Consider the following 19,414-nt stretch of genomic DNA (forward strand, 5'->3'; position numbering starts at 1 on the left):
GGGGGCAGAAGGCCTGGGGCAGTGGGGGGGGCAGAAGGCCTGGGGCAGTGGGGGGGGCAGAAGGCCTGGGGCAGTGGGGGGGGCAGAAGGTCTGGGGTAGTGAGGGGAGGTAGACAGACAGAAGGACTTGTGGCTGTAGGGGGGGGAAATCCCTGGAACAGCAAGGGGGCGTATCCCTTAGCAAGATGCAGGTGGGACCAGAAATGCTGCAGGAGGGAAGAGAGAAAAGGGCCAGGGCTGAAAAGATGAAGGAAGGACATCGCTTGGGATGGAATGGGACGGAGCATGAAGGGGCAGGGACGGAATGAAGCGGAGATGGGCGGGGGCGGAGGATACAGACCAGGAAAGGTGAGTGGAAAGGGGTGGGTTCTGATCCAATGGGGCGTGACTCCTGGGTATTAAATTATACGAGGGCTCTGCTGCCCCGGGGTGGATGCCAGGGCACCGAGGAGGGGGAGCTGCAGAAGGTTGGGGATACCAAGCTCCTCCTCCCCCAGTCCCAGGCCTCCCGCCGCCCCTTGTCCATGGTCTCACCCCAGAGTTGCGCCATCAGTAGCGGCAACAGCAACTTCAGCAGGACCCGGGTGCCAGAAGCAGCGGGGAGGTGCAGAAGCGCGGGCCTCATGGCTGGGACCAGAATTGGAGATGCCAGAGAGGAGCGCTAAAACAGATGCTCTTGTCTGAGAACCCCCGCCCCCGCACCTGGGCTGGCCCTGTCCATCAGGCCTGGGCCACCTTAGCTCACAGGGACCATTTGACGCTCCACAGACCACTGCAGGGGCGAGTAGAACGTGTGCCTGGACCTCCAGGATGGCCCTGGTGGCTTCCTGCAGTCTTCCATCCTCAGGAGGGGAGCAGTTTGCACACCCAGCCTGCTCACTAGCAACGCAGAGCTCCAGGTTCCCCCTCCTTTGCAGGTGGGTGGGAGTCTCAGGCTCAGAGTCCAGTAGAGCCTCTTCCTAAACCTCTCTGCTGAGGGACTTCCTCCCGTGCCACAGATAGGGAAATCAAGGCTACAAAAGGGTTCTGCCCGTTGCCCGAGGGTCCCCACCCATCCTCTCTCACCATCCACCCCAATCAGGGTGGGGTGCATCCCGCTCACCTGGGAGTCGCCAATAGGAATGAGGGAGGACACCTGGCTGTGTGGGCTGCCCACAGTCCTCTGACTGGGGATCCCTGGCCAGACCTTCCCTTTTAACCCCCAAGATCCCGGAAACTTCCCACACCCTTCCCTCAGGGACTCACTCCTCTTTTCCCTCTCCCTAATTATATCGTGGGTGGGGCTGGCACCCAACCAGGGCCCCAGATTCCTGCTCTGGGAGGGACCCTGGAATACAGGTTTCTCCCAGTAACAGAAACACCTTTTTTAAAAAAATTTTTATTTATTATTTTTATGTGTATGTGTGTATTGCCTGCATGTAGGTAAGTGCACCCATGTCGTGCAAGGCTGTCAGATCCCCTGGGGCTGGAGTTTTGGACAGTTGTTTGCTGCCATGAGGGTGCTGGGATTCGAACCCAGGTTTTCTGGAAGGACAGCCAGTGTTCTTAACCACTGGGCCATCTCTCCAGCCCCTTTTTAGAGGTGATTTCCTTGGGGGATCTCCCATGTTCTCATCTATGTCTTCCCCGGTGTGATGGGACAGGGAGAGGATATGATACAATGTCTTCAGGGAGCCTGAGGTGGTGGGATGATTGGGTGATGGTGATAGTAGCCAAGAGGGTAGATGAAGGGGGGTGTGGGTTGGTCTTGACAGAGAGGTGTCAGAATGCGGAAGGAGGTAGGTAGAGTTCAGGTAGGTGGAGGGAAAGAGTGGGAGGGGCAGACAATCTTTCAAAGATATAAACCAAGAAACAGTGGGCTCCTTGTGTCTCAGAATGTGCTGGAAGGGTAAGGGAGAAGGACATGGGGAGAGGCTATGGCTCTGCACCAAACCCATGTGTGTCCAGCTTACACCACTCCCTGCCATGTCTCCAGGTGATACACAGGCTGGTGAATCACAGGAGGCCCAGGCTGTAAGGTAAGGCCACATCACCTCTGTTGACACCCTCATTTCGGGTGAGGAATGGGAGGCTCAGAAAAGGCCATGACTCATAAGAGGTCACACAGCAAGTCCTCCTAACAACCAGAAGGTTCTATATAGTTCCAGCTCTGGTTGCTTCCTCCTCAGGCCAGTCACCTCTCCTCCAGTGTGGAACAGAACATCTGAGCTATCTGTGGAGTATCTTGTCCAGCAAGAATTCAGTTAACTTCAGAGGTTGCCCGGCTCAGCTCTATCCAAACTTTTTACTACAATGGTTGTGTTGCACACCAGATATCAGCCATGTGGTGATACGTAGCCTTCAAAATATGTCAAGTGTAACTGAGATCTCACCAAACTAAATCAGGCCCGTTGGGGGGGCGGTGTGAATGTTAGCTTTTTTTGCAATGTCTTCATCTGAGCATTCGGGGTCACTCACTGCTCTTACACTTTAATGGGAGCAGTTTTCCACCTATGAAAATGAACTGAGCTTTATCGAAAGCAACATTGTTCGGTAGCTCAAATGACCAACCTTGGGGCTGGAGAGACAAAATGGCTCAGCGATTAAGAGCACGTGTTGCTCTCGAAGAGGACCCAGACTCTGTTCCTGGCACCCACATGGCAGCACACAACCATCCGTAACTCCAGTTCCAGGGGCTCCGACACCCTCTTCTGGCCTCCAGAGACCAAGCAAGCACATGCAGGTAGATCATTCATGCATATAAAATAAAAATAGCTGATGCACAGTGGCGCACACCTTTAAATCCCAGCACTCAGGAGACAGAGGCAGGTAAATCTATGAGATCGAGGCCAGCCTGGTCTACATAGTGAGTTTCAGGCCAGCTGGGGCTACAGGGAGAGCCCGCTTCAAATAAATAAATATCTCTTTAAATCCTTTATCTTTCACTACTTGGCTGTGTCACTATGAGCAGTGATGTCATCTCTCTGTGCCCAGGGCCCATTTCCACAGCTAGAAAATGCCTGTAATAATAGGACCAGCCTTTTAGGGGACTGTGAGCATTCAGTTGGTTGATAACATTTTTATAAAAAATTGTATGTGTATGAGTGTTATGCTTGCATGTGTGTAAGTGCACCCGTGTCATGCAATGCCTGCAGAGGTCAGAAGAGGGTGTCAGATCCCCCTGGAACTGGACTTACAGATGGTTGTTAGCTGACATGTGGGTGCTGGTTCGAACCCGGGTCTTCCGCAAGAACAGCCAGTGCTCTTAACTGCTGAGCCATCTCTCTAGCACCTGGTTGATAATATTTAAAAGTCCTCTGGGTGAGGATTGGCACACGGTCAGCACTCAATAGATTTCATTCATTTAACAAATATTTATTGAAACCCTGGTATATATTGCCAGGAACTATGTTCAAGGCTGGGGATAAAACTGAACCAAAAACAAGACAAAACAAAACCCGGCAATGATCATGTTTAGAGTCACAACTTAGTAAAGCAAGGATTTGATTCCAATCTCTAAGTCGATCATTGGATTAGAACATCTTCTATCTTGGTGGGTCCAAGAAAGTACTTGCAAGGGTCCCGACTGAGGGGTTCTTGGGGCAAAGCATTAAGAAGAGGCCGGAGGGGTTTGGCGGTGGCGAACAGGTCTCCTCTAGTTCTTTCTCATAGTCTCATGGATCCAATCCACATATTTGCAGACTTTAGTGTAGACACCTGGTTTTTTAGTGACTGCACATGGATCCTGACCCCAGGAGATGATGCCTTGCAGAGACCCGTCACAGACCAGAGGGCCCCCAGAGTCACCCTGGCACAAGAGGAGACACAACCAGTCAGAGCCAAGTTGGAGGGGGGCTGGGCAATGAGTGAGGAGCAGTAGTAGATGTAGGAATTGGACAGAGATGGGTTGGGAATTATGGGTGAGGACAGATGGGGTTAGGGTCCAAATGGATTTGAGGGATGGAGTTGGAAATGAGGGAAGCATGGGGAGCTAGGGGTTGTGTTGAAGTCCAAAAGGATGACTGGGGTGCAGATAGATGGATGGAGTTGGGGATGATCAGAATTGGAAACGGGTGGTCATGGAAAACTGTGTGTCGATGTCAGAGATAACAGTTGGGGGTGAAGATGGTCGGGATCAGGGCTGGGGATGCTGGTGAAGATGTGATTGAAATTGGGAATGGATGTGTGGCTGGACACCCAGCCCCTGCCTGCTGACCTGGCAGGAGTCCTTGCCTTCTTTCCGAACACTGGCACACAGCATGGTGTCGGTGATGTTGCCAGGGTAGGAATTCTCACACTCCTGATGTTCAATGATGGAGACGTTGGCACATCGCAAGGAGTGAGGCAGGCGTACTGTGGGACAGCAGGAGACGGTGTGGGCAGTGAGGCCCAGCCTCCCCAACCCCACCAGTGGTGCCCAGCATCCAAGACAGTCCTTACCCTCAACCATCTCTACACTTGTAATCTATAGCAACAATGATGTTGTTGGGTGAATTCTTCATGTTGCCACCCCGGCCCCCATGTATTATCTCTAACCTAACCATGATAGGCAGGTGTGTGAGCATTCTCATTTTATAGACCAAAAAGTTCAGAGAGGTAAAGCCACTTGCCTAAGATTCCACAACTAATGAGTTACAGATTTGGGATCACACCTGTCCAACTCTGAGACCCAATTGTGGGTTTCCCACCTCCCTCTGGTCCAGCTGATACCACTCTTTTGTTTTGTCAAAACAGGGTCTCCCTGTAGCCCCAGCTGGCCTGAAACTTGCTATGTAGACCAGGCTGGCCTCGATCTCACAGAGATCTGCCTGCCTCTGCCTCCCAAGTGTTGGGATATCTGGCTCTTGACCCCTCTTGGGTGGCTCTGATTTTTGTCTTTGAAGATTCCTCTGATCCTGTCATTCCCTAATTCTGACCCTCCCTGACCCTCCCTCCCCAACATCCCATCTCCCACCCCAACCACATTTCCCTCCAGAGCCCCTACACTGGGGGCTGGATGTGGTGCCCCAGCCAGAAATGAGGCAGCTGGTCCCCGCAGTGACACAGTGTGAGGACAGGGTGAGCGGTCGCACAGCCCGGGTGATGATGGCAGGTGATGACATCTTCACCAACATGATGTCGTTCCTGTGGTCTTTGTTGGGGAGACTGTTGTTGAAGCCAGGGTGGGGGAAGGACTCGGTGGCCATCCTCTTCTGCTCGCGGCCGTCTGTCTTCTCAAGGTTGTGCTCCCCCAGAAGGACCACGTAACGGCTGAGGTAGGAGAGATGTGGTCAGAGACAGAAAGGCAGGGGGACAGGGCAGGGGTGGGGAGGGAGAGATGATGATGGTACCCTCAAGAATACCCAGCTTGATCCCCAGCCCAACATCCCACACACTTTCAGCATCACCCACCCCTCCATCTTTAACCCGACTAGATCATCATCCATACTAATGTAACCCCATCCTCCATCTCTCCATCTTCAATCCTGATTACAGTTCTGTCATCAACACTAACTCGGTTCCACCCCATCCCTCCCATCCCCAGTGCCAACTACATCCCTATCATCCACATAAAGACCCTCACCCCCATCCCTCCATCCACTTCTGCCACACCACATTCTCTCTAGCCCCAGCCCCTCTCTCCATCCATCTCTCCATCTCCAGCCCCCTCCCAGCCCCGCCCCAGCCCCCGCACCCACGGCTTGCGGCAGTGGGCTGCTGTCAGGAGCCATTTGGGGGCGATGAGGGTTGCTCCACAGAGCAACCGCGTCTTCTGGAACAGCGCCACCTGCCACGGCTGGGAGTGAGGGGTGCACTCATAACCCTTGATGATCCTGGTCTCTCCCCCTACATGCCCTGAAGGGGGTGAAAGAAGAGGGGGTTAGGCATCAGAAGAGGTAGGCTGGTAGAGGGTCCCCCAGAAATGAGTCTGGGGAGGAGAGACATGGGCGTGTTCCTGGTCCCAATTGGGTATGAAAGGTTCCACACTGGCTGGTCAGTAGTGGCTATCTTCAACTTTTGGGATGACCCAGCCCCCCTTACCCCTCCTCTGAGACCCCTTGGACCATCCTTGACCTAGCCCAGAGCAGCTTCCATGGGAGGTCTCCGAGCACAACAACCTGGGTTGTTCTATATTTTGAATGTCCGGACAGAAGGGGAGGAGATTTAGAAATAGGAGAGGGAGGCCCCACCCCTCACCCCAACCCCCACCATACCTGTGACCAGAGCAAGTGCAACAAAATGCAGAATCATCCTGGCCTGGAGGGGGGCAGGGTGGGCTCCAGGTTCCCCTGGGAACAAGGAAGGAGGCCTAATCACTTTAAGAGGAGGCTGGAAGGCTGACTCATGGTTTTAACTCTTTCCCTAACCTGCTGTGGCTCCCCACTTCTCCCAGGGGACCCTCCTGCTCCTTGAGCCAATCCCCAAACTTGTAAGGCAAATCTTAGGTTTCAGGAGGAACCTTGGACAGAGGCCTGGATACGGGCTAGCTTTTTGGATGTTGAAGGATAAGAAAGCTGCTTGGGAAGGGCCTTGCCTGGCGAAATGCTTGGGCTGGCTGTGTTTAAGGGGCCGTTGGAGGGGAACTATTAGGGGATATTATTTCTCTTCTTGCCTACCTGAGTACCTGCTCAGATTCCACATCCCGGAGCAGTGGGAAGAGGGGGATGGAGTTACCTACTTGGTAACAACCTGATTGTTGTTGTCTCGACAGCAAAGTGATAGGGGCTTGTGAGATCTGCCCCGACCCATGAAGTGCCTCCCCTCCACCTCCCTAAACTCCTGTGAAAGACAGACAGCTGGCTAGAGGTAGGTGGGGCTGACCAAGGGACAGCCAGTGTCTCCAGCTGCCCTGGCCAGCAGTGGTGGGGGCGAAGGGCTGGACTTTGCCACCTAAGCTGGGGACAGAGGTCATGGGGTTTAGGGGCCAGCATGTTGGAGATGAAAGAGAGGGGAGAGGCGTGGAGGAGAGGGAGAGGTGCAGAGAGTTGTCCCAGGATCTCTCTCATGGGCCAAGGGCACATCAGGGGAAAATGCATGCTGGGACACAGAGGCCTGGCTTCTTCAACTACAGTCTCCTAGAATGGGGGTAGGGGCATGACCTCCCTTCCCTCCCTGACTCACAGATTCTAGAAGCTCTAGGGGCCCAGGAGTGGCAGCTGGGGCAGGCTGGGTCGGAGCATCCAGCAGGCCTCGGGATGACTGGACCCCTAGCCTGGCCTTGTCACCCTGGGGGCAGGGTGGGGGGGGCTTTCCTCAGGTGGCCCTGTGTCTGTCCATCATGTCTGTCACCTCTCCAAGCCCTTGCTCTGCCCAAGCATCTGTGGCCACTCGTCCTTTGGAGTTCTGCCTTCCCTGCCTTGTCTCTGAATCTGTGTGCTGTGTCTCTCTTTCCGCCTCTAGGCTTCTGTCCTTACACGGCTCTGGTTCCTGTCTCTTCCTGTCTCAACTCTAAGCCTTGCGCCTTCCTTTCTGTCTTGGCCTCTCTCTGTACCTCTGTCTCTGTCTTCTTTCTAATCTCTCTTTCCTCCAGTTCACTGCTCCCTCCTCACAGCCTGAGCCAAGGGGGCCCCTTGTCCTACTTTGGGCTCCTCCTTTTTCCTTTCCAAAGGGGGGGGAATCTAGGGTGTCACAGAGGTGGGGCTGCTTGCCAAGCAGAAGGGGCAGGACAGGACGACGGGGGAGGCAGGTCAGGGCCTGCGACAGCCAAGGCCCAAGAAAAGAGGGAAAAACCTTGGCAGTTGTGCCTGGCGGCCCCAGGGCTCCTCTGTGGACCTCCCTTCTCCACTGACCCTTCCCTCCGATCCCCTGACCCCACCACCCAGGTGTCCAGCACTTACTGGATGCTGTGGGTGACTTCCGGTCACTCTTCAACCACCTGGGCCTCCTCATTGGATAACCCCGCGTGCGGAGCCGCACTTCGCCCAATCTGTTTGTTTTCATTCAGATCTGTCTTGCCCTGGCCTTCCTCTCCTCTCTCCCCTAACCAGATGTGGGGCAAGGCGGGGTAGGCCTGGGTTCTGTCGGCAGCCAACCGTGGCCTCAAACCCCACGGGCTCTGCCTCTTCCTATCCGGGTGACGTGGGATGGGTGACTCCACCCCAGGGAAGCTCAGTTTCTTAATCTGTGACAAGGGGGTGCTGGCCCTGCCTTGGGGTGGGGTGGGGGATTGGATTAAGAATCCAGGAGGATGCTGAGAAGGACCAGCAGAACAGGGCTTGGCAAACACCCCTGTTCCCTGTGCTGCTGGCGCCTCACTCCAGGTCCCCTCCCTTGTGTTTCTAAGAAAAGGATTCTTTTCTCCTTTCTGGACAGGCTGTGTAGACAGGATCCATGGGGTGGTCAGGAGCCTTGATTTCAGCTGGGTCACTCCAAAATACTAAAACAGTCAGATGGACTTCCCATACCAGGTAGGACATGGGCAGAACACAGAACACTCAGGCATAAATTGGCTAGAGGGGAAAAATGTTGTTTACACCCAGTTCATTAAAAGGTCAGGAGTTTTGATTTTTACATTTGCACTTGAATTTTGGAACCAATAATTTTCTCTCTACCGCTTTAGGTTCATGAAGGTCACCAAAAGGTTTGTAGACGCCAGGTAACATTTCTACAGGCTTGTCAGAGGTAAAAATGGCCCTTGGCTTTATTGTGATTTTTTTTTCCTACTCCGTGCCCACAGGTCACTGAGTGAAAACTCCCACCTCTGTGTGCGTGTGTGTGTGTGTGTGTGTATGTGTGTGTGTGTGTGTGTGTGTGTGTGTGTGTGTGTGTGTGTCTGTCTGTCTGTCTGTGTGTCTGAGCTGGCCTCCAAGTCACTATGTAGCCACCCCCTCTACTTCCTGAGTACCAGGATTATGGGCCTGTGCCACCAAACCAGGCAAAAACTGCCATTTCTGAGCCTGGAGCGGTGGCACACGCCTTTGATTCCAGCACTTGGGAGGCAGAGGCAGATGGGTCTCTGTGAGACTGAACCTGGTCTACATACTGAGTTCCAGGCCAGCTGGGGCTACAGAGAGACCTTGTCTCAAAAAAATAAAAAACACTGGGCTGGAGAGATGGCTCAGTGGTTAAGAGCACTGACTGCTCTTGCAGAAGACCTGGGTTTGATTCCCAGCACCCACATGACAGCTAACAACCATCTGTAACTCCAGTTCCAGGGGGTCTGATACCTCCTTCTGACTTCCTTGGGCACTGCATGACATGGGTACACTTACATACATGCAGGCAATATACTTATATACATAAAATAAAAAAAATAATAATTTTTTTAAACTTAAAAAACCCCCACCCTTTCCAGTGCTGAGGAAACCTTCCTCCAGCTTCAAAATGGATATTAAACACACAGGTGCAGACCCCTCTTTTGATTTTATTGCATTTATCCCAAAAAAAATTGTACAGCCCCACCCCTCCACCCCTTCATAGATCCCAGAAGGAATGTCTGGATTTAGGGTTCCAAGAAGCTCCCTGAACCAACCAGAGAGGGAGTCGTTAGTGGAGAGGAGGCTGATGTTCGAGGGTCAGAGAGGCCCCCAAGTGGGGCGGTGTGGAGGTGGTGGAGACCAGCTAGTTGTTCCTGATGACCCTTCGGACCCAGTCCACATATCTGCAGATGTTGGTATACACCCCCGGGATGCCTTTTTGTCCACAAGGCGCCACAGACCCCCAAGACACCAGGCCTTGAAGGACTCCCCCGCACACCAGGGGGCCTCCAGAGTCACCCTGGAAGACAGAAGGAGGTGTTTTGGAGACGGTGGCTTCAAGCTGGTCCTGGAAGCAGGGAGGACAGCATAGCCCCCAGGGAGGGTATAGCAACAGCTAATCTATAGGAAAGGAGATGGCGCCCATAGGAACCAATCCCGGGAAGAAGGGTGGGACTCTAAGGGTAGAGCATGCCCTACCAGAGTGGTTGGGTCTCTGGCCAAGTAGGGTAGAGTGTTCTCTGGGGTTCCAAGAGGACAAGGATGCAGCATGACACAGCCTGCTGGTTCCTTGTGACTGTCCCCAAATATCTCTCTGTCTCTCTGTCTCTGTCTGTCTCTGTCTGTCTCTGTCTCTCTGTCTCTCTCTCTGTCTCTCTCTCTGTCTCTCTCTCTGTCTCTCTCTCTCTCTCTCTCTCTCTCTCTCTCTCTCTCTCTCTCTCTCTCTCTCTCTCTCTCTCTCTCTCAACTGGGAGCAGCCAGGGAAGACTTGGAGCCCTAGAGAAGGGCAGATCCCCGACATACCCAGCCCTGGCTAAGTCTACCCACCACCGCTTGCCTGTTTGTACTCCCCTCTTCTGGGCCTCCCACTGTACCCTTCCAGCTGTCCTTCATCCGGGAGTCCCTCTTCCTCCCTCAGGCTGAGTCTTACCTCCTGTCTAGCCCCGGCTCCCCCCTGACTCCTTCCCTTATCTTGGTTTTGCTCTTCTCTAAGAATGTGATGTCAGAGTCCAAGCTCTGCTCGGGTCAGTGCAGCTCTCCCTGTCACACAGTCACCCACATACACCTACTGAGACACTGTTCTGGGTCCCTAGCTAATAGACACCAAAGTGCCAGAATCGCTCACTTGGGAGTGAGTTTACATCAAAGGAGGGTATTGGTGGCCACACTGCCCTGCATACCACCCCCTTTCAAGCCTTCTGCCTGGGAATCACAGAGCCTAACTGCAGATTGTGAAATCTCCCCCACCCTCACGTATAAAAAGAGACCCTAGGCTGGAGAGATGATTCAGCAGCTAAGAGCACTGGATGCTTTTGTAGAGGACCTGGGTTCGATTCCCAGCACCTACATAGTATCTAACAATTGTCTGTAACTCCAGTTCCAGAGGATCTGATGTCCTCTTCTGACCTCCTTGGACATTGCCCAACATGAATGCACTTACACACTTGCAGGCAGTACACTCATACACATAAATTAATAATAATAATAATAATGAGGAGGAGGAGGAGGAGGAGGAGACCCCTCTTCTGCTACCTAGGCTCTGATTCCTCTGCTCTGAGCCCCCAACCTACTGTTTTCTCTGCCTGTCCATGTCAATAATAACTTTTCTAACAAACTCCTCACTCTCCAGTAAATGTCTCAGTGTCCATCCTGAGCCACCCCCTAAAACCTTTTATTTTCCTTCCTTCTCTGTCTCCTACACCCTGTCCCATGTCCGTCACCACCCTAACTTCAGTCACCTGACAGGCATCCTTCCCGGCTTCGCCACCTGCACACACCATGTTCTCTGTCACTCTTCCAGGGAACACAGCCTGACACGTGGCATTGGAGACGATGGAGAGGTTGAGACACTGCAGACGGTCTGGGAATGGTTCTGCAGATGGAAGATGGGTGATGGGGGGGGGTTCTCTGAGCTTCCCGTTTTGAGGTCACATCCTTCACAAGGATGTCCACACCTCCCACCACCCACCATGTCCCTAACCCACTGCAATCCTGAAAACTCTGAGTTTCATGATTCATTTTCACAGTGACACTTGATCCCAGGCCATTGGCCTCGTGACCTCGTCACCCAGGCTCACCTCAGACTTGTGTCTCCTGACCCCACACCCTTGCTCTCACCTCAGCCTTGGCTCTCAGCTCAACATCTTCCAGATCTTCACTCTTCATCCTGACTCAAAAGTGTCTCCTCTTCTTGTTGTTGGTGGTTTTTTTTTACCCCAGATTCCATGGCATGGAACTCCCGGCCCAAACACTATGACTTTTAATCTCTGACATTAGATAACAATTCTGACTAGACTTTGATTTCCTGACCTCAGCTTTCCACCCCCAGTGGAGATTGAACCTGGGACCTCAAGAATGTGTGGCAGATGCTCTACCCCTGAGCCACACCCCAGCCCTCATTGGGGGAGTCTAGGCAGGGGCTCTACACTGAGCCACACCCCAGCCCTCACTGGGGGATCCTAGGCAGGGGCTCTACACTGAGCCACACCCCAGCCCTCACTGGGAGAGTCTAGGCAGGGGCTCTACACTGAGCCACACCCCAGCCCTCACTGGGAGAGTCTAGGCAGGGGCTCTACACTGAGCCACACCCCAGCCCTCACTGGGAGAGTCTAGGCAGGGGCTCTACACTGAGCCACACCCCAGCCCTCATTGGGGGAGTCTAGGCAGGGGCTCCACCCCTGAGCCACACCCCAGCCCCTCACTGGGGAATCCTAGACAGGGGCTCTACAGCTGAGCTACACCCCAACCCCTCACTGGGGGATCCTAGACAGGGGCTCTACTGCTGAGCCACACCCCAGCCCCTCACTGGGGAATCCTAGACAGGGGCTCTACCGCTGAGCCACACCCCAGCCCTCACTGGGAAGTCTAGGCAGGGTCTCTGCTGCTGAACCATATCCATAGTCTTCTCTACCTTTTTATTTTGAGACAAGGTTTCTCTACATGGCCCAAGCTGGCCCTGATCCTTCCTTCCTCCTTCCTCAGCCTCCCAAGTAGCTGGGATGACAGGCCCAACTGGGTATCAGTTTTATAATGACCTCTAACACCTAAGCCCATGACTTATGATATCCTGATGGCCCTTGGCAGCACTCTGACCCCTGGCTTCTGACCTTACGCACAATCCCCTAATACAGTGACTTCCCAAGACTCTCACCAACTATGGCCCTTGACCCTGATGTTCAGCCCTATGTCCTGATCCTTGACCCACCCTTCCTGTGAAATGCACCACTCTCTCCCCTGACCCCAAGATCCTCTTACCCCATGGCTGGTTGGTGGTGCCCCATCCTGAGATGTGACACTGGGTCCCAGCCAGTGCACAGGAACTGGGCAGGGCCAGGGGCCGGACAGCGTGGGTAAGTCGGGCAGGTCTTCTTAGCCGCAGGAGCCGGAGGTCATGCTCGTGGCTCTGCTGGGCACCCTGGTAGCCAGGGTGGGTGATGGAGAAGGTTGTGAGCCGAAACTGCTCCGTCCAGTCTAGCTTGGAGAGGCTGTGCTCCCCGAGGCGCACAATATAGCTGGGGATCAGGGAAGGGGGGCAGCAAGTGGCAGATGGGTAGCCGTCACCTCCTCCCCCTGGGTCTCTGTCTCTTGTTTGTCTTTGCATTTGGGGTAATACCTGTGTTTGACTCCCATGAGGGCAGGGAGGTCCTTAGCTTTACTGACTGCCCTGTTCATTCCAACCACCTGCACCCTGACAATGTTGTCGGTGCTGCTGGCTGAGCGAGTGAATACACACCAAAGTCTGTTGATACCCAGGCTCCCCTTTCACAGTAAAAGTCCAGATCTAGAAAATGGTTCATTTGGGGCTGGGGAGATGGCTTAGTGGGTAAAGTACTTGCTTAGCAAGCAGGAGGACCAGAGTTCTGAACCCCTATCACCCACGTAAATGCCAAGTGGGCATAGCTACCCCTGCAATTCTCACTGCTTAGGAGGTGGACAGGGGATATGTCGAGCAAGCTGGCAGGCTAGACTAGCGAAATCCGTGAGTTGTGGGTTCAAGCGAGTGCCTGCCTCAATATACAACACGGAGAATGATCAAGGAAGTCATCAACACCATCACCCTGTGGCCTCTGAACGTGTGCACACGCACCTGCACCTCACTCACACAAGAACCCACATGCATGCAAACACATAGATGCAAACACACATACATGCACACACACATACATACCACATGCCATACACATACAAAAAAAGGGATGCTGGGGGGCTGGAGAGATGGCTCAGCAGTTAAGAACACTGGCTGTTCTTGCAGAAGACCCGGGTTCGAATCCCAGTACCCACATGGCAGCTAACAACTGTCCGTAACTCCAGTTCCAGGGGATCCAACATCCTCTTCTGTCCTCCGCGAGCACTGCATGACATGGGTGCACTTACCTACATGCAGGCAATATATGAATACACATAAAATAAAAACACACAATTTTTTAAAGGGCCAGGTATGGTGGTGCACACCTTTAATCCCATCACTCAGGAGGCAGAGGCAGGTGAATCTCTGTAAGTTCTAGGCCAACCTGGTCTATATAGTGCATACCAGGCCAACCAGGAATGCATAGTGAGACTGTCTCAACAAAGCAAAAACGGGTAGGAGAGATGGCTGAGCTGTTAAGAACACTGGTTGCTCTTGCAGAGGACCTGGGTTTGATTCCCAGCACCCACACGGCAGCTAACAACTGTCCATAGCTCCAGTTCCAGGGGAACCCAATGTCCTCTTCTGACCTCCTCGGGCATTGCATGGCATGGGTCCACTTACGCGCATGCAGGCAATACATTCATATACATTAAAATAAAAAATAATAAAATATTAAAAAAACAAAAAGAAAGGAAGGAAGGAACAAAAGAACGGAGAAATGAAGGAAGAAGGAGGTTCATTCTATACCCAGGACCACTGAGGTCAGAGAAGTAACAGGCACAATCTTAAGCTCACAGGATTGGGGCAGATGTAAGCCTTGTAACCAGCCTGTCAGGAAGGAAGGTGTTTATTATTATTATTATTATTATTATTATTATTATTTCCTTTTATTTTGGGGAAGGAAGGTATTCCTAAGAGGCACATGCATCTCAATAATCTGATGGTCAGACTGTTGGAACAATGGACCATGGAGAAATGAGAATTTCCCCAGGAATCTGAGCTGGGCGAAGGGAAGGGTACCAGTCAGAGGGGGAACTTGTCTTCTGGAAAGAGATTTCACACAGTTCCAACAACTTGTCAGACCACCTTACAAGATACAACAGGAGCCTAGATAACCATGGACTTGACCAGGATTGCTTAGCTGTGAATGTTCCTGGCCCTCTAGTTAAGCTTCAGTCTCACACCGGGAACCCCGGATGGACTGTGGGTGGGGAGCACTGGATCTCTTTGTCCCCCTTCCCAATGTGGCCTCATAGAATAAATCTTTATCAGTATTATTTAGGCTGTTTTAATTGGCTTATTTAGGACAGGTGGCCGAATGCGGATTCTTGGGGTACAGGCTGTAACCTCAAGTTTGGGAACACCCTGAGTCTCAGAGAATGACTGGGGGTGGTGATAAATGCCATTCATGAAAGAAACAGACACAGGAGGAAATGGTAGAGGGACAGAGGGACCCTCCCAGGTCCTCCACCCACCGCACCTCGCCCCACCCAGCCCCACTCTCGAGGAAGTTATGCTCTAACCTCAGGCTGGCCAGTTGTAGGACCAACTCCCCCCCTGGACACCCTCACGGGGACACCTACGCCTCTCCCGCTCCCTGACACCCCAGGAAGGGCCCGCTCTTACTTGCCGCTGCAGTGAGCAGCCGTAAGGACCCACTCTCTGTCCACAAGGACACCGCCACAGCGCAGGTATCCACCGTGGAACAGCCCCACCTGCCAAGGCTGTGAGTTCCGAACGCATTCCACCCCGTCAAAGATCTTCTCTCTGTCTGCCTGGCTGAGACCTGAGATGGGGCGTGGGGCACAGGCCGGATAGATGGGGTCAGAGAAGAGGGCTGTGGGTGTGGGGGATTAGGAGGAGAGATGCAGGGCACTCAACAGAAACTCAGACAGACAAAGGCTGAGTGTGGTAGTACAGCCTGACATTCCGGCTGAAGCCGGAGGATCAGGAGTTCAAGGTCATCCTTGGCTACAAAGGGAGGCGGCCAATCTGGACGACATGAAAACCTGTCAAGGTGAAAAGCAAGCTGAGTGCGATGGTGCAGGCCTTTAATTCCAGCGGTTGGGAAGGCAGGTGGATCTCTGTGAGTTTGAGGCCAGCCTGGTCTAGGTAGAGAGTTCCAGGTCAGCCAGGGCTGCATAGTGAGACCCAGTCTGGAAGAAAAGAAGGAAGGAAAGGGAGAGGGAGGGAGAGAGAGACAGAGAGAGACTAAGACTCAAGAGCTAAGGGGCTCTAGAAAAATGCCAAAGGGATCCAGAGAAGAAAACGAGTCCAAGTGAGACCTGGTGGCTCTGACCTCCCAGTACTCAGAAAGCTGAGGCAGGAGGATTGCCACAAATCTAAAGCCAGCCTGGGCTACATAGTGAGTTGTAGGCCAGCTTGGGCTACATATCATGATCCAACTCAGAAAAACAAAAACCAAAAGGAAAGCGAGAGAAGAGTGAGGCGGGCTGGAGACTCAGGGCTCCCTCCTCCCCTACCTTCAGGGGAAGGACCCAACCCCAGGGCTGCCCTACCCACCCTTGTATCAGAGAACTCACCCACAACACACAGGAGCAAGAGGATGCTGGGTTTCATGGTGAACTGCCTCCAAGGTCTGCTGGGAAAGGTGGGGTATCTGAGATCCCCCTTCCCCATGTCTCCATCTCTGCCCTCTCTCTCTACCCCCTGCCCGAGAGACCACTACTTCAGAGCCTCCATCAGCCCTCTAGGCTTTTGTCACTAGTTCAGCCTCTCTCTCTCTCTCTCTCTCTCTCTCTCTCTCTCTCTCTCTCTCTCTCTTCCACTTACCCTACCTACCTGTCCTTTCATCTGCTGGCCACCCTGCCAGTCGGCTGTCTTACTGTCCACCTGTGTCCTCAGCCCCACCTGCTCCCTCTGTCCCAGCTCACCCAAGTTCCTTGTGGTGGTGGGTGGAAGAGGGTGAGGAGGACAGGGCAGGACAAGGCTCTAATCCTGCAGAAACTCTCTTCAGCTAATAACCTTAATTGAGCTTCACAGCTCTCTGAAGACCCGGCCCCACTTCCTCTCCTCTCCTCTCCAACTGGCCCAGCAACGATGACTCAAGGTGACCATGGAACTGGGTTCTAATCCTCATTCTGGGGAGGAGTGAGCAGGGAGGGTGGGGCCCTCCAACACCTGGGGCAGGGAAGGGTGAAGGAAAGAGAGGCTGGCCACAGGGGCGTGGTGTGAGGAGCAGGCCACTGGAACCCAGAGCAAGTCTGGAGGAAGAAAAGTCGGACTGCCAAGCAGGCAACCAGAGAGGCACAGAACTGTACCCAACCTGGGTTCCTCAGCAGTTGGATTCTAACTGAATTTCTTTTTGTTTTTGTTTGTTGTGTTTGTTTTGTTTTTGAGGCAAGGTCTTAAAGTGTAGCATAGCCCTGCCATGTACTTTGTAGATCAGGCTGGCCTAAGACAAACTCAGGTAATCCTCCTGCCTAGCTTCCTGGGTGCTGGAATTACACATATGACATACCACCATAAAAACTTTTTTTGAAAAAATTAAAATTAAAATAGTTTTTTAAATAATTTGAGACAGGGTCTCCCTGTAGCCCCAGCTGGCCTGGAACTCTCTATGTAGACCAGGCAGGCCTTGATCTCACAGAGATCCACTTACTTCTGCCTGCTGAGTGCTGGGATCAAAGGCATGGGTCACACCTGGCTTTTTCTTTTAAAGATTTTATTTTATGTGTTTGAGTGTTTTGCCTGGATGTATATACATCTGTATATCACGAGTGTGGTACCCACAGAGGCCAGAAGAAGGTACCAGATCCCCTGGAACGGGAGTTACAGATGGGTGCTACCCTCCACGTGGGTGCTGGGAACCGGGTCCTCTTCAAGAGCAGCCAGTGCTCCTAACCACTAAGCCATCTCTTCAGCTCCCAATTTATTTCTTTTAAATCCCCAACTTATTTTTTTATCTACAAATTTGTGTTTACTTCAGCTCTGTTCACAATACCCACCTCATGTAATAACCGGAAGTATCCATCCATGAAGAATGGATAAAGGAATTTGGTATATCTATACAATAGAGTCTTTAAAATCTTTCCACAGTATTTTCATTTTTAAAAATATTTTATTTATTATTTTTATTTTATGTGTATGCGTGTATTGCCTGCTTGTAGGTAAGTACACCTGTGTCGTGCAATGCCTGCAGAGGACAGAAGAGGCTGTCAGATCCCCTGGGACTGGAGTTATAGACAGCTGTTAGCTGCCATGTGGGTGCTGGGATTTGAACCTGGGTCTTCTGCAAGAACAACCAGTGTTCTTAACCTGGAATTTGAACCCGGGTCTTCTGCAAGAACAGTGTTCTTAACCACTGAGCCATCTCTCCAGCCCAGTATCTTCATTTTTAATTAAATTTCATATGCATATATACTGAACTTTGGTCATTTTCAAACCCCTCCTTACGCTCTCACATTCTCCTGTCTCTCCTGTTGTAATCTTCCTTCATTGAAATGTCTCTCCTATTTCAATGACTTCTTTTAAAAGGAAGATTTTATTTATTTTTATTTTATATGTATAAGTGTTTTGCCTGCAAGTATGTAAGTACACTACATGTGTGCAATGCTCATGGAGGTCAGAACAGAGAGTCGTATCCCTGGAACTGGAGTTACGGATGGTTGTTAGCAGACATGTAGATGCTGGGAGCTGAACCCAGGTCCTCTGCAAGAGCAGCCAGTGCTCAAAACCGCTGAACCATCTTTCCAGCCCCTTGATTTTTTAACCCTGAGTGGTGGATTATTTACTGGAGCAAAGGAAACTTACCAGTGATGGAACCACTGAAGAAAGTATCGCCCCTTCCCCCAGGAACCATGGCTGTCTGTGTCTACTCCATGAAGCCAAGGCCTCGTGAGCCTCTCCCTTATCCATGACGAAACGTTGATGACCTAATCTTGTGCAATGACTGTGTCATGTCCGGAAGACACTGTGCTGTTACACTCTACCCCATCCTCTGGCCCTGGCATTCTTTCTGTCCCCTCTTCTACAGCGTTCCCTGAGCCTTGGAGGGTGTATAGATGTTCCATTTAGGGCCAAGGACTCTGCAGTTGCTTATCTATCTTATTTTTCAAGACAAGGTCTTTTCTCTGAATTCAGAACTCACAGATTCTGGGACGGGTGGACCAGCAAGCCTGGGGTCCTCTTGCTACTGCATCTCCAGCACTAGGAGCACAGGCGTGCATTATGCCACTGAGATTCAAACTCAGGTCCTTACGTTTGTACATCAAACACTGGGCCATCTACCCAGACCCTACATTTCTTTTTTTTAAAAAGATTTTTATGTATGAGTGTATTGCCTGCATGTATGTAAGCCTACCCATGTCATACAATGCCTGTGGCGGTCAGAAGAGGGTGTTGGATCCCTTGGAACAGGGGTTACAGATGGTTTTACTAGCCGTCATATAAGTGCTGGGAACTGAACCCAGGTCTTCCACAGAGCAGTCAGTGCTCTTAACTGCTGAGCCATCTATCCAGCCCCTGAGGTCTTTCTTTTTCTTTTTCTTTTAAGGCTAGTACTCTGCCAATCAAACCACATCCCAGCCTCTCAAGGGCCTTTGCAAACATGTAAAAAAGCATTGTTGGACCAAGCAGACTTGAAGCTGGCAGAGTGTGCTGGGCCCATGTTCCATCAGCAGCCAGGCTGGGAAGGAAACAGCAGCCAGCTCTCCAGAAAACCCCTTCCTGTGTGATGGTGATCACTGACACCCACACTCTGCTGATCCTGAAGTCACGGTGAATCTCCATTGTCAGCCTGACTGGATTTGGAAACACTGAGGAGTTTCACACCTCTGGGACTGTCTGTCTGTGAGGGTGTAATGAGCTTTAACTCTGGCGTGAGGACCCACAGGCTAGGAAGCCAGACTAAACACAAGGAGAAAGTGAGCTGAGCCCCCCCCCGCGCCCC

The 19,414-nt window shown here is 52.2% G+C and overlaps 3 protein-coding genes across 3 annotated transcripts in view; all 3 read right to left on the reverse strand.

Annotated features, from left to right (window-relative positions):
• The window catches only part of Klk10 (kallikrein related peptidase 10), a 3,727-nt gene extending 3,102 nt beyond the window's left edge, over positions 1-625 (reverse strand). Inside the window, exon 1 of the mRNA XM_008845176.2 lies at positions 535-625. Within this exon, the coding sequence (XP_008843398.1) occupies positions 535-625 (91 nt within the window). The remainder of the gene's footprint in view (positions 1-534) is intronic.
• A 2,758-nt stretch (positions 626-3,383) lies between these two features.
• On the reverse strand, positions 3,384-7,913 carry Klk11 (kallikrein related peptidase 11). Its single transcript, XM_008845177.2, has 6 exons — positions 7,797-7,913; positions 6,174-6,248; positions 5,658-5,814; positions 4,964-5,229; positions 4,196-4,332; positions 3,384-3,787 (listed from the first exon to the last, which is right to left on the reverse strand). Exons 1-6 carry the CDS (start codon positions 7,897-7,899, stop codon positions 3,635-3,637), a joined length of 891 nt encoding a protein of 296 aa, XP_008843399.2. The 5' UTR covers positions 7,900-7,913; the 3' UTR covers positions 3,384-3,634.
• Positions 7,914-9,519: 1,606 nt separating this feature from the next.
• On the reverse strand, positions 9,520-16,083 carry Klk12 (kallikrein related peptidase 12). Its single transcript, XM_008845178.1, has 5 exons — positions 16,047-16,083; positions 15,130-15,289; positions 12,630-12,886; positions 11,114-11,247; positions 9,520-9,675 (listed from the first exon to the last, which is right to left on the reverse strand). The coding sequence occupies exons 1-5, from the start codon at positions 16,081-16,083 to the stop codon at positions 9,520-9,522; spliced, it is 744 nt and encodes a 247-aa protein (XP_008843400.1).
• Between the last annotated feature and the right edge of the window lie 3,331 nt (positions 16,084-19,414).

This window comes from Nannospalax galili, unplaced genomic scaffold (assembly GCF_000622305.1).
Source record: "Nannospalax galili isolate Female #2095 unplaced genomic scaffold, S.galili_v1.0 scaffold960, whole genome shotgun sequence".
NCBI lineage: Eukaryota > Metazoa > Chordata > Mammalia > Rodentia > Spalacidae > Nannospalax > Nannospalax galili.

Bases quoted from the DNA above. Each gene is read 5' to 3' on its own strand.
- Klk11 (XM_008845177.2), bottom strand. From the start codon at position 7,899: ATGAAAACAAACAGATTGGGCGAAGTGCGGCTCCGCACGCGGGGTTAT. The intron at 6,249-7,796 runs GTAAGTGCTGGA...CCTTGTTCCCAG, and splicing joins GAAGTCACCCACAGCATCCA to GGGAACCTGGAGCCCACCCT. The intron at 5,230-5,657 runs GTGGGTGCGGGG...CTCCTACCTCAG, and splicing joins GCAGCCCACTGCCGCAAGCC to CCGTTACGTGGTCCTTCTGG.
- Klk12 (XM_008845178.1), bottom strand. From the start codon at position 16,083: ATGAAACCCAGCATCCTCTTGCTCCTGTGTGTTGTGG. The intron at 15,290-16,046 runs GTGAGTTCTCTG...GCCCCATCTCAG, and splicing joins CTTGCTCCTGTGTGTTGTGG to GTCTCAGCCAGGCAGACAGA. The intron at 11,248-12,629 runs GTAAGAGGATCT...TTCCATCTGCAG, and splicing joins CACCACCAACCAGCCATGGG to AACCATTCCCAGACCGTCTG.